This window comes from Lycium ferocissimum, chromosome 4 (genome assembly GCF_029784015.1).
Source record: "Lycium ferocissimum isolate CSIRO_LF1 chromosome 4, AGI_CSIRO_Lferr_CH_V1, whole genome shotgun sequence".
Classification (NCBI taxonomy): Eukaryota; Viridiplantae; Streptophyta; class Magnoliopsida; order Solanales; family Solanaceae; genus Lycium; species Lycium ferocissimum.
The window spans coordinates 29,219,247-29,232,881 of record NC_081345.1 but is presented as its reverse complement, the minus strand read 5'-3'; the positions used below and the strand labels follow the sequence as shown (position 1 = coordinate 29,232,881).

Below are 13,635 nucleotides of genomic sequence, written 5' to 3'. Positions count from 1 at the left end.
AAATTTAACCAATTTTTTTGGTCCGTGTTAGAGCAAACAAGCACAGGCGTATGGAAGTGTACCTTACGTTGTCCGTGGCTCATCATTTAAGTAGAAATCTAGATTTGGATGCAACATAGTGGTTACTGAAATTGTGTTTTGCCTAGTTCTGATTTTCCCTGCTAAAGAATATAAATATGCTGCATTTCATCTAACATAAAATTTTCAGTTTTCTCATTTCTTCCGAAGAATGGCACTTTCATCAGTGTAGTTCAATTAAGATGAATTTTTTTTAGGTTTCTAATTTGTGCTTAAAAGTTGCATATTATCGATAGGATGTCGATTATAATCTGCCGTGTATAACAATGTTGAGGAACATTGTACCAATGCCGATATCCATTCATGTATGTGTTAATATGGTTCTTGCTTAAGACAAGTTACTATTGCTATATGTGTTTTAATGCGGAGAACAGATTTTAGCATCTGGTATTAATTGAATACACTGCACTGAACGAGATCTTCATGGTAATCTCCCATAAACAGCAAACAATTTAGAGAAATTGCTGGAATAGTCAAAGGGAGTAAGTCTATATTGCCGGTCTTAGTCTTGAGCATCTGGATCCTGATCATTACCGTATAACCTCTTGCTCATGTTTGCTCGTTGCACCAGCCGAACTAATGCTTGTACCACTTCTGACATCGGTGGTCGGAACTCAGGCTCGGGCTGACACAACATATAACAAACAACCATTGAACAACATTCTTGAAAAAAAAGAAGCATATATAGCAGATTTATTAATTGAACGAACTCTGTCAACCCAAAATAATATATTACCTGAACACAAAGAGCAATAACATCAGCAAACCGAGATAGAGATTTAACAGAATAGAGTCCACGGAGCGCTGGATCCACCATCTTTTCCAGGGTATCAATATCATGGAGCTGAGGTGTTGCCCATCTAACTAAAGACTGTTCAGATCTTGTTCTCGAGCTGAGTATAGAAGAGCAAACATATTATTAGAAATATAATTTCTCTCTAAACTCCCTTTCAACAGATTTGGATTGGAAAATGTATGTGCTTAAATAACTTTACCTATCGAAAGGTTTTCGTCCAGAAAACAGTTCCAACATAACAACTCCAAAACTGTATACATCACTCTTCGTTGTACACTTTCCAGAGATAGCAGCCTCAGGTGCGCCATATCCAGACTCTATATTATGGTTCAATCCCTATAGGGGAAAAAAAGGTCCAAGTTGAAGCCTTTTTGAAGATACTGATGTGAAGCTTTAGAAAATTGTACAAACAGTAGAAAATCTTGAACTTATACTGAATGGTATACAGAAGCGCAGGAAACAGGACACTTGAATTCATCAAAAAGACCACACTGGATACTGCTTTATTTATACTGGGAATATAATCTTTTTTTCTTTTCTTACTATGATAAGCTTTATCCCGTATGTAGTTAGTTCTGATGCTCAATATTTTACAGAATTACTATTTCTTCTTGACTCTTCTTATGTAAACGAAATGGTTGATTCAATCTAATAAAATCAAAACTAAAATGCATGAGAGGTTTTTGGAATTGTTAGCGCATGTGTGTGTGAAGTCATTTTGCTCTATGGTCTATGACAATTATTCTTCACCATGACATTCATCTAAAACAATATATCGACTCCCAGATGCCTATTTTGTTTATATGAAACTGAGTTATATTTGCATGAGAATATTTTTCAAAAGAATCCCACTGAACACTTTATAGTAAGGCACAACACAAGTCGTTACCTGATCTACATCAGCCATAAGGTTTGCCAATCCACTGTCCGATAGATGAGGATTGAGATCAGCATCAAGTAAAATATTTTCAGATTTGATATTTTTGTGAACTAAAGATGGCGAACAAACTTCATGCAGATACCTGCAAAATGCTTAAATTTAGCTTGTAGAATAAACCTACTCATAAAAATTGTAGAGGTGGCAACTACAAATAAAAGATTTATTGTGAAGCTTTGATTAGCTATCTAATGGAAAGCCTGCATACTTTGTGTTCTAGAACTTCAAGATAATATGCAGCAGGCTACATTAATTGCTTTTGCATTTGAAATAATGAAACTCCTTTACATGCTTACATACTAGTCATCAATGTTTAAGGAAAACTAAAGCTCTACATTCAGTGATCTTTCCAGTTTAAACCTGTGAAATTAAATGAAAGTCAACTAAAGAATGTCTATCAGTAAAAAACACAACTTGAGACACCCCCAGGGCTTTGGTCTAATGGTAAGAACGCAACACGTGACGTGATGTATGGGTTAGGTGCACATCATAGGTCCAAACCTTTTAACAGACAAAAGCCTAAGAGGAGGGGAGTTTTTTTTTTGGGGGGGGGGGGGGGCATTATTGACCAAGTTTCGAACCATGCGTCACCGGTTGTTGGAGAATTCTCAATTATAGAAAAGAAAAAAAAAAAAAAAAATCGCAACCCAAGACTAAGTGCTCGATTTACTTTCATGATGTTAGTTTGTTTCTCCTCCAAAAATTGCCAATGAAGATTCAGATACTAGAATATTTATGATAGATAGGGTAATTTAACCACTGAAAAAACCAGAAATTAATCTAACAAAAGTTTGCTCCAACCTGCATTACTTTTATATGATGCTCAATGAAGTAATTTTGTAGATTATGAAACTCACTCTAGTGCTCTTGCTGTCCCAAGTGCAATCTTGAGTCTACTATCCCATGTTAGTCTCGTGCTATCTTCATCCATCCGATGCAGGAAATTATGTAGAGAACCATTTTCGTGGAATTCATAAACCAGTAGGTGCTGCCCATCTTCTGAACAATAACCTACCAGTTCAGTTACATTTCGATGATCCAGCCGGGATATGTCAGGAACCATCTTATGAAAATCTTCAGGATTCCGGAGCTCAGATGAATAAAGTTTCTTGACAGTGAGAACCTACAGCATTTGAAATAAAATAGGAACTTAAACGTTTAGGATCACTTTAATAAGCATAGAGAATGTTAGCTGTAACAAGAAATAGTTAACTGAACTTTGCTTAAAGTTACACTTGCATCAGTTAAAGAATTTATCATGCAGATTTTCTTTTTCCTTTTCTTTTTCTTTTATGGGTATCTACAAGTAAGAGATATTACTTTGCCATTGTCAAAGTGAGCCCGATATACACTCCCAATGGATCCGTCACCAATAAGGTTTTCAACACTGAAGTTATTAGTAGCCATCTGTAGGTCTGCAATTGAATATTGCTCAACATTTATTTGAGCTGTCCTAGCTTTCTGCTGAGGAACAACGGGTTTTGCTGATACGTCATCTCCATCCAAGGATTTCGGAGGATGAATAGGTGGAGGTTTTAGAGACATTGCAGTGGGAGATTCAACAGCTTTCACGCTTGTTGTGGAGGAATTTTGGCTAAGCTTTATTTCTGCAACCAAAAATGAGGGATGAATAGAAAATCCAGGTATCAAAGCTAACACAAGAATGAAAACAATATTACTAATAATTAAAAAAGGGCAAACGTAAGTTGGAACTCTGATCAAATGACAATACAGAAGTTGCATCCCGAGTAAGAGTGGTCTTACATAAAGACATCTACATTTCAGTAATCAAGGGTGCTGAGTTTCAAACTAGCCAAAAGATTTGCTGATGTACTGCAATAAATTCTGCTCTATATTCAAACTAAATAACATGGAAGAAAGGATCTTATCCACCAAAAGAGAGTATAAAACTGAATTATTCCCTTCTACTGTTAAGCTTCAAAAGCACCAGGTAACTCCGAACCTCTTTTAAAGTCCGCTGAATTTCTAACATCAAGTCTTTGTAGCTTTAAGCTAGAAACTTTTGTCTCTTTTTACGATTGGACCTTTAAGAGTCCATCAACTTGTAAAGTATGATAGTAAAGTTTGTTCCTTCTTTGTTATTTCTACTCTAGATGAGCAAAATCCCTTGCAAGGCTACATTAATAGTTTATGAACCAATTAAAGGCTACAGCCCAGCAGCAAAGCTCATTTTCCATATTAACCACCGGGGTAAGTAACATTAGATTTATAACATGTGGACTAAATGCTGATATATTGAAGAAAGTATCAGTCAAATGACCAGCTATGTTTCTCAACTGACAAAAAAAAGGCCATAACGTAATATACCTTTTACTTCCTGTGAATCAAGAGCAAATGGCTGAACGTCAAGTTTTTCTATGTCTATTGACGACTTTCTGCGTCTTTTCTTGATAATAAATATTACTGCAACTGCTCCAACCACTGAAACTGATATCACTATTCCTGCAACACCTCCACTGCCTATACCAGATTTCTCACCATTATCACTGCTACCTCCACCATTTGAAGGGCTGCCATTGCCACTGGATTTGTTACTTCGAGTACTGGACCTGTTCGTTGGGGGTGCACCAGGTGGAGATGGAGGCGCAGGCCCTGAGCTTCCTGTGTTACTGTTAGATTTTCTACAATTATATCACAAATCCCGAGTAGAGTTAGAAAGTTATTTTCTACAAATTTTCAAGGATGAACAATAATTGACAAACTGAAACACTCACTGCATTATCCCTTTCAACTTCTCAGGAATCCCACCAGTGAACTGATTGTTTTCAAGATCCCTAAAGCATGTAAGAATCAGCATGTCAAACAATATATGTAACTGAAAGTCGGGAAATGAAAAAATATGCGCCTAACTCACAGAGCATCAAGAGGAAGATCGGCGAGGATATCAATATTTCCTGTAAACTGGTTATTCTGCAGGTAACTGCAAAATACAATACTGGAAAGTTCAATTTTTGAAGGACACTCAACAAATACAGTACAATAATGAATCGGAAGATATTGGTCTTACATTTTCTTCATGTTAGTCAGTGACTGGAAGCTTTGAGGAAGTTTACCAGTCATTGAATTGAAAGAGATATCCCTGAAGCATAAATGTAAACAATACAAAATAAGCAACATGTGATAAAGCATAAATGTAATTAACTAAGAAGAAGAAAGATACATGTTGAAGGCTCTAGAACTTTCACTTGGCGGCAAGAATTTACATAATAAACCGAAGATACCTTATAAATCCATCGAGAATAGTACATGATACATTGAAAATCTCGATCATAACAGGGTAATATCCGTCTATATAAGAAAACGGAGAAATAGGCCTTACAGTGTGTTAAGAGAAGAAAGTGATCCAAACATGTCATTGAGTTCTCCTTGAATTTGATTATGACTCACATTTCTACAATCAGACGTGTACAATTAAAAAGAAAATTAACACAATGAGCCTAGTTGTACTATAGAGGTCAATTTAATTTTAGATTTCACTTACAAGTATTGAAGAGACTTCATTTGTGAGATAGAATAAGGTAGGCCACCAGTAAAACTATTACCAGCAAGGTTGCTGTGTTACGAGGCAAATGGTCAGATATACACGTAAAGTAATTTTTAAAAAAACTAGAGCCTGGAATTGAGAACAGGAAAAAAAATCATATATTAACACATACAGTCTCCGCACATTTGGAGGAAGCTGGTAAGGTATCTGGTTTCCAAGATTATTGTTACTTATGTCACTGCAAATTAACCCCAAGGATTACAACATTTTAGGATTTAAATACAAATTATAGAAGGATTAATCAAGGAAATAGTAATTAATGCCATTGATCAGCTTACAAGTTGGTTACAGATGTCAGACTTGTTAATTGGTATCCCATTGATCCAGAGAGTCCTAGACCGGATATCTGGCTGAAGGAAAATAAATGAAAATTGAAAATGAGCAATTGCCAAATCAATTAACTAACGAGAAGTCATCAAATAAAATGCATATTGGAAAATGATAGGATGGTGAAGAGTAGCATTACATTTCAGTCACTCTATTGCCCGAGCAAGTAACACCTTTCCAGGATTCTCCACAAGGATCACCATCTGATGAGCTCCACTTTGTAAGCTGCCCCGGTGAATTTAGAGAGCTATACATCACTGTCAGTGCAGAAGCTGAAAATCAAAGTTGCAGGCAACCAACAAAATTATTTTCATTTCAAGCTTTATTCTGAATTGATGTTTCATTGAGAATATATAAATTCACGCACAGCGATAGATTAAGAACAACTTGAAAAAAATTAAAATCAAACAATACTTCATTCCAGTTAATAAAAATGACGATTTTCTATTTATCAAAAAGAAAATACTATAGAATTCCTTTTTTAAATCTTTAATAAGATGCTCATATAGCCACAACAATATCATGACTTGTTTAGGACCACAAGTTTTAAGCTATTCTGTGAACACTTTGGATTTTCCACAGGCTTTTCACTGAAATTAGCAGCCTAGCTAGCTGGCAAAGTTCACCTTTATTACCAAACCAAAATAATAAAGAGAAAAGGCATCAGATATGCAGTGCAATAGCCGTTCCTAATGGACCTTGCACGAACCTTACACAATGCAAATTCAGATGAATCGGGCAACGAGTATCGGACACCGGTTGAGAAAAAAAAAAAAGTAGTAATAAGTGTTCTACGTCATAACAGCAAAATTCTTTCTTAGTTTACATAAGTTTTTTCTTAGAGATAATGATAAAAAACACACCTGAGCTATTACTTATTGGCTAGTTTCACACCCAAACTATTAGTTGTTTCCTTTTCCTACTTGAACTACCACCGTCTATGTATTAAAACACACATAGTTGATAGTTCAGTTAGAAAAACGGAACAACTAATAGTTAGCCTAATGAGGTGTGTTTTAATACATAGACGGTGATAGTTTAGGTAAAAAAAAAAAAAAAAAAAAAAAGGGGGAATAACTGATAGTTGGGTGTGAAACTCGCGAAAAAGTGATAATTCAGGTGTGTTTTTGACCATTAACTCTTTTTCTTGAAAATAAAATAAAAGAAGCTTTGTTAGTTACTTCCCAATTAATCAGTCCGTGAATATATTAATTTCGGTAGTAATATTTTTAAAATCTGCATGCAACTGCAAGGACGCACAGAAATAAAGATATAGAATTAAGCTGACCGTCAGATGGATCTGTGTCGGCATGGACGAAGCTGCTGCCATGCAGAACCAAGAGTAAGGCCACCATTAACGCCAAGCTCATCCTGCCCCTCTTTCACCACAACACCAGCTTGGGCCGAGGCAGATGGAGCCTTTTTTCCACGGCGTTCAAATGAACTCAATATTATCAAATAGTTTTAAATATTTTGAATTCATAATTTCAAAAGTTCGATGGATTCAATAGTAATAATAACTTAAAGGTTGATCCATCGAATTTAAATTATATATCGCTCGGCAACAAGGAGGCTTTGTCACACCTTTATTTTTTGTTACAAAAAAAAAAAAAAAAAAAAAAAAAAAAAAAGAGTAATCCTCTTGATAATAAGGGAATTAAAGAATCATATAGAGAGGAAACCAAACTCCTGATCACCCCTTAATAAATTTCTTTATTCACATCGATATCATGAGGGAACAAAGATATGCTGCTTGGGACGTCGTCACAGATATAAATCCTGCATGCATGTATATGATCAATTCAATGAATACCAATCGATATGCAGGAGAAGTATACCATTATATTATATGTATATCGTCAGTAAAACTGACTGTAAATTTAGATTGTTGCCGGAACAGTTAAAGGGACTGGAAAATTAATGATATAATGCGAAAGCAAATTGCAGTTAATAGGTTAATGTTGATAAGTTAGTGCCGGGGGAAGGAAAGAAGGAACGAATGATAGCTAAAAAAGGAAAAGAAAGAAATGTGAGGGAGGGAGAGAGTTACGGGTATCGGGTTGTGGGTTTATTGGGGAACTCAAACTTGTAACTAAGGTACAAAATTAACCAGATTATTCTTAATCGTTATCAGGTGACCAGTATTGATTAAACATTAAGATTGGTGAAAAAGAGGGGAAGATGTCAAATATTATTGATCTACGTTGAATGCACTATAAAACATATTCACATCCTTATGTTATTTTTTTAGAAAAAAAAAAAATCATGTAACTACATATATATTAACAATATTGATTGATACTCCGTAGTAATTAGTAAGTTAGTAACTTGTTATAATAGAGTAAATTATATATTGATAATGTTAAGATCAATTCGTTATTATGTCGTCACGTATAACTTAAATCCATAGTATAAACGAAATTTAAGCTATTGACATTTTCATAATTGTACCGTATATAATACCCACTTTCATGATTTTACCGAAGAATTTGAAATCATCATCAGTTTGCTCCTATGACACAAAACAACGGTAGGATGTATTATGTATATGTATGCATAAATAACATGTACAGAGCCAGGATTGGATTGGCGTATAAGTTGGTCAAACCAAATTATAAGCCATTTTTTTAACTTATTTGAGTGTTTGGCAAAATAGAAAATAACTTAAATTAAGTTAAAAAGTCGCTTAAAATAAGTTAAAATCGTGAAGTTGCTCAACCCCAATTTTTTTTTTTTTTTGGCTTAAAAGCCATTTTGGTTTGACCAACAACTTTACCCTTTTATCCCTTATATTTTCTGTTAATTCTAATACTACCCTTCTAAAAATTCTTTAAGCACTTTTATCCAAACATGTAACTGCTTATTTATAAAATAACTTTCAGCACTTAAAAAAATACTTTAAGCACTTATGCTTAAAAGCCACTTTTTTCAGCTAATCCAAACGGGCTCATAATCATGTCATTACTGTTTTGGAAATGAACAAATAGTGGGTAATTCGGCCTCGGCTAATTAATATTGGAATTGTGATAATTACAGTCCTAATTATCTAATTTTGCTTCGAAAAAAAAAAAATACCAATATGCATGCATTTAATCAGGTGTCATATTTGAAGGCTAACATTCTTTTCTGTATGTACTTCATCCTTTTGGAGAGCAAAAAATCTTGAGGCATCGCCATTCTCGATGACATTATTATTGCTCTCTTATTTTAGGCTGACGACTGTTAGATATATAGATATAACTGGTTTTTAAGTGCAATAATAAAATGTTGGAGTCAGTTGCATTGAGCTTACCTAAAACGAGAGTGATGCAAGCCCACTTGCCTCAAGGCCATTTACAAGAAGCCAAGTCCGGGAACTACAACACTTGCAAAAGCCCATTCAACGAAGCGGAGGCTCTTGAGTATACTTTTGATGAGCACCTTGGATCCCAAGTCCATTTGTTGATGAAGATTGCTTGGGGAGAAGAAGAGGAAATGGGAAGTTACCACAATGGCTAAAAGATGAAGAGTTGGCTATTCTTGCAAAGAAGATTTCAAGACTTTGAAGAAAGAAGACTAGCCAAACAAGGCCCTTGTTTCATTACGGGTGTTTATGTCATTTTGCTTTCTTTTATTTCTAGCATAGTATAAATAGTTCTCTTCTTCTTCATGAAAGACTTAGACTGTTTTGAATATTGATATTTTGAGATTGTAAACACTTTGAGTGTGAGAGCTTGTTTAGCCTTTGATTGAATTCTTGTTGAGAGGATTGGTTATTTGGGATTCCAAATCCTCTTGGTCATCCTAAGAGTTTGGTGTTTCTTTTGTTCTTAATTTAGAGGTCTTAGTTTTCTATAACTTTGGTTGCTAAATTAGGTCTTAAGTTGTGTCAAATTATCTATCCTTTTCTTTTCTTGCATTTTAATTCTATTTTCGTTTTTAGTATTGTATCAATTGGTATCAGAGCTTGGATTAGATTTGTTCTATCAAATCTAGCCTAGGGTTTGTTGCTAATACTAAAAAAAAAAAAAAAAAAATTCTGGAAATTTTCCACCAAAACCCCCAAAAATTTTGTGTTTGTTTTGTTGTTTTGTTAGTAGATTCTTGTTCCTTAGTACGTTAGGGTTTCAAATCTTCAAATTTCGTGTCATTCGGGTCAATATTGAAGAATCTACCATTGTTGGGTTGAAGCTTTTGAAAAAGTTGAAGAACAATTTAGTGGGTTTTGATTTGTGATGAAATTGGGAGTTGATAACCATTGGGCTTTGTTCTACTAGGTTAAGGGAGCTTAAATCCGAAATTTGGGGGTAAAATGAGTTGATTTGGAGGTAGCTAAAAATTTGAATGTTCATGTGTTCTTGAGCTATCTTCATAGATTCAAGTGGAGAAGAAGACTCAAAAGAGGGTTTGATCCAAAAGTTTATACCCAAGTTTTGGAAAAGTATTTTTTTAGCCCCAAATGGAATGGTCCTAGGTTGAGTGGGTCCATTGTGTCAAAAAAGTCAACAAACCCAGCCCAAGATCCAAGAAATCCCGTGTTATACGTCGTCACTGAAGCAAATATATGGTCCAAATTCACGGACCGTGAAAAAAGTACGGACAGTCAATTCAGTCCGTCAAATTGAAGCTTGGAAAAGTTGAACAACATTGGAGATCTACGGTTGAAATATACGGACGGTAAAAAGATACGGTCCGTAGATTTGTGAGCGAAACCATAGATTGGAGTGAGATTTGCTACGCTGCGTTGCCGATTTGATTTACGGTGACCATATACGGACCGTACATTTTATACGGACCGTATAATTGACGAATTCCTTCCGTAAATCTGAAGCCCAAAGTCGTAAATTCGTTCCCATTTACGGACTACATCTACGGTCCATCAAAAACATACGGACCGTATAATTATCTCAGCTCAGACCGTAAATTCCAACAACGAAAAGGTACATTTGATTCAATTTCTTCACTTCTTTTCCAAAAATTTCCATTGATCCTTGGTTGATTGTTTGTCTCCTTATTCCTTAGGAAAGGAACAAAAAAAAAAAAAAAAAAAAAAAAAAAAGGAGTATAGAAATTTTTAAATCTTCGTTACTTCAAATTGATACCTTGGATCAATTAGGACTTCAAGATCGCGATTTCAAATTATCACCTACCCGGGCCCGAAATTTTATTTATTTCCCGATTTTTGCATTCCATTTTCTTGTGTCTCTCAACTAGTAGCCATTTAGTAGTTGCTCCTACATGTGTTTACTAGTTTTTGTGTTCGCATTTTTTCGTGCCAATTCTTTCGTGCTTTTCTTCGTTTTGCTTCGTTGTTAATTTCTTGGTTCAAGTCCGTTAGATTGAATTGAGTCGTCCGTCTTTCTTATTCAACAAGAATCTATTCCGACCAAGAGTAGAATTTGAACCCTTGTGACTAGTCGACATTAACAAGCACGCAATCTTTGGCGGAAGCAATTTGTGAGGCAATTAAAGGTGCGCATACTTGAGCGATTGTGAGTTGATTTTACTAATCTAACGTGTTTGCTTGTTTTGTTGAGTGTCTTTAATAGGTACCATGGCTATGGAGGATGAGACACAAGTTCCCAGTAGCCGATGTAATGAGGGCCTTGCAAGCCTTGAACGATAAGGTTGGTAGTATGGATGGTCGAATGGAAAACTTGGGAAGTAGGGTTGAGGCAATTGAAGGGGGTAGTAGGGAGGTATCGTATTCGCCCCGAGTGCAATACTAAGGAGGCACAAGTGGAGCTACTCGAAGCACTTCACTTACATTGTCACCGGCACTTCCATCAACTATATAACCCCACTCCCCAAAACACTCCCCAAAACACCCCTCAAAACACGACTCTCACCCCACCAAACAACATCCCCATAGGTTGAACGAAACAACCCACCTCCACAAGATCAAACTCTAAATGATCCACACCAATGCACAATCCCACCCCAAGACCGTCCAAACATCCAACAACCAAATGAGGAAGAGATAGAGGAAGCTATACTTGAGCACGAACAATATGGTGACCAAGGTTGGAGGCCACGAGGGCAAGCACAAGGAGGTTATCGAGGGAGGGGTGGAAGGCATGGTCCTAACCCTCACATGGGTAGGCAAAGAGGGTACCAAGCTCGTGAAGGGTACCAAGGTCATGACCATCGAGGATATGATGATGATGGAGATTTGAATGGAAACCATGGTTATGGAGGAGGGCGAGACACGAGTCTCAATTCTATCAAGGTTACTCTCCGAATCTTCAAAGGAGGAAGTTACCCCGATGCATTTCTTGATTGGGTGATGCATTGTGATAGGATCTTCTTGACGAATGACATGTCCGAGGTGAAAAAGGCATCTTACGCCATTGCCCAATTCGAAGGGTATGCCTCCACGTGGTGGGAAACTCAGTGAAGGCAAGAAGAATTATTGGGCTTCCTCCCACACCTACTTGGGATGAATTGAAGGACGCCATGCGGCGTAAGTATGTCACCGAACGCTACAAACAAGAACAACTCAAGAAGGTGTATACTTTAAGGCAAAACAAAAAGAGTGTGGAGGAATATTATGATGAGTTCCAAATTGTCAAGATGAGAATTAACTTTGATGAGGATGAGTTAAATGCTATGACTCGGTTCCGAGCCAGGTTAAATAGTGATATTGTCTCCCAAATGAGACTCCACAACTATGGGAGCATTGAAGAAACTCTTCAAGCGGCTATTGAAATAGAGGAGGGTCTCAAGGAAGACAAAATCAATAAGTCAAGGGGCTATGTGAGTTCATGGAACAATAATAAAGAACGAGGAGCCCCCTCCTCCAATTGGCAAAAGAATAAGGCCCCCATGCAAGAAGCCAAGAAACCATTTGTGAAGAATTCTCAAGTTGAGAAGCAAGTTGACAAACAACCTCCGAAGTTTGCTCCAAAAGAAGGAGGTACGAAAACTCCTATTCAATGCTTTAAATGTCATGGCTTCGGTCATAGAGCAAGTGAATGCCCTAATCGTAGAGCGTTTATTTTGAGAGACACTTATAGTGAGGATGAGGGAGAATGTGAGGAAGGAGATGATGCGGGCGATCATGAGAATGAACAACATGATAGTGAAGGGGATGGTGTTGAAGGCGATGATGAGCCTATTGTACCTCTCTATGTGGTGCGAAGAACCATGATAAGCAAAGCAATGGACGACCCAAGTCAACGGGAAAATCTCTTCCACACCAAGTGCATCATTAACCAAAACACTAGCATCATGATCATTGATAGTGGGAGTTGTGCCAATGTTGCTAGTACCACCCTTGTTGATTTCTTGAAACTTCCCACCAGCTGCCATAAAACCCTACAAGCTTCAATGGCTCAATGAATGTGGTGAATTGAAGGTGACTAGGCAAGCTATCATCAAATTCACGGTTGGGAAGTATCACGATGAGGTGTTATGTGATGTTGTTCCCATGCAAGCGTGTCATCTTTTTTACTTGGCCGACCATGGCAATATGATAGGTCCGTCAACCATAATGGGAGAACTAACCAATACACCCTGTCCACAATGGTGTCAAACATATTGAATCCCGGCGACCCCGCTCCCAGTGGGTGAGATCTATAACAAAATGAGGGAGTTGAAGGAGAAGGGTCGTAGTGCATTGCAAAAGAAGAATGTGGGGGAAGAGGGAGTAGAGGAGAGTAGTTCTCAAGAGTTGAGTGGAAAGAAAGGAGAGCTTAGAGGAAAAACCAAGGTGTCTCTTTTGGCGAATTGTGGGGAAATTAGGGAGGAATTGGGGGAGCGTCAACCGGTGATTCTCCTCATGCATAGGGACTATGCGTTGCACACTAACGAGCTAACCCCTTCCTTTCCTAGTTCTATTTCTTCTCTTTTGCAGGAATTTGATGATGTGTTCCCAACGGAACTCCCAAAAGGGTTACCACCCTTGAGGGGAATTGAACACCAAATTGACTTTGTTCCGGGTCTCGGTGCCAA

General features: G+C 37.0%; 1 protein-coding gene across 2 annotated transcripts; it reads right to left on the bottom strand.

The window, feature by feature from the left end:
- Positions 1-295: 295 nt before the first annotated feature.
- On the bottom strand, positions 296-7,675 carry LOC132052161 (protein STRUBBELIG-RECEPTOR FAMILY 7-like). 2 transcript variants are annotated; one of them, XM_059443547.1, is made up of 17 exons: positions 7,119-7,675; positions 6,992-7,087; positions 5,843-5,975; positions 5,655-5,726; positions 5,489-5,554; positions 5,314-5,385; positions 5,152-5,223; positions 4,840-4,911; positions 4,687-4,752; positions 4,547-4,606; positions 4,140-4,453; positions 3,132-3,418; positions 2,669-2,934; positions 1,764-1,896; positions 1,074-1,210; positions 815-971; positions 296-703 (listed from the first exon to the last, which is right to left on the bottom strand). In XM_059443547.1, exons 2-17 carry the CDS (start codon positions 7,071-7,073, stop codon positions 581-583), a joined length of 2,112 nt encoding a protein of 703 aa, XP_059299530.1. In that variant the 5' UTR covers positions 7,074-7,087; positions 7,119-7,675; the 3' UTR covers positions 296-580. The 2 variants fall into 2 exon arrangements, with proteins under 2 accessions (XP_059299530.1, XP_059299531.1); XM_059443548.1 differs by lacking the exons at positions 6,992-7,087; positions 7,119-7,675 and having other exon boundaries at positions 5,655-5,722; positions 5,843-5,971.
- Between the last annotated feature and the right edge of the window lie 5,960 nt (positions 7,676-13,635).

Excerpts from the sequence above, each read along its gene's own strand:
- LOC132052161 (XM_059443547.1), bottom strand. The coding sequence starts at position 7,073 with ATGAGCTTGGCGTTAATGGTGGCCTTACTCTTGGTTCTGCATGGCAGC. Across the intron at positions 4,753-4,839 it reads CTGACTAACATGAAGAAAAT|TTACCTGCAGAATAACCAGT; the intron begins GTAAGACCAATA and ends TGTATTTTGCAG. Across the intron at positions 2,935-3,131 it reads CTCACTTTGACAATGGCAAA|GTTCTCACTGTCAAGAAACT; the intron begins GTAATATCTCTT and ends CAAATGCTGTAG.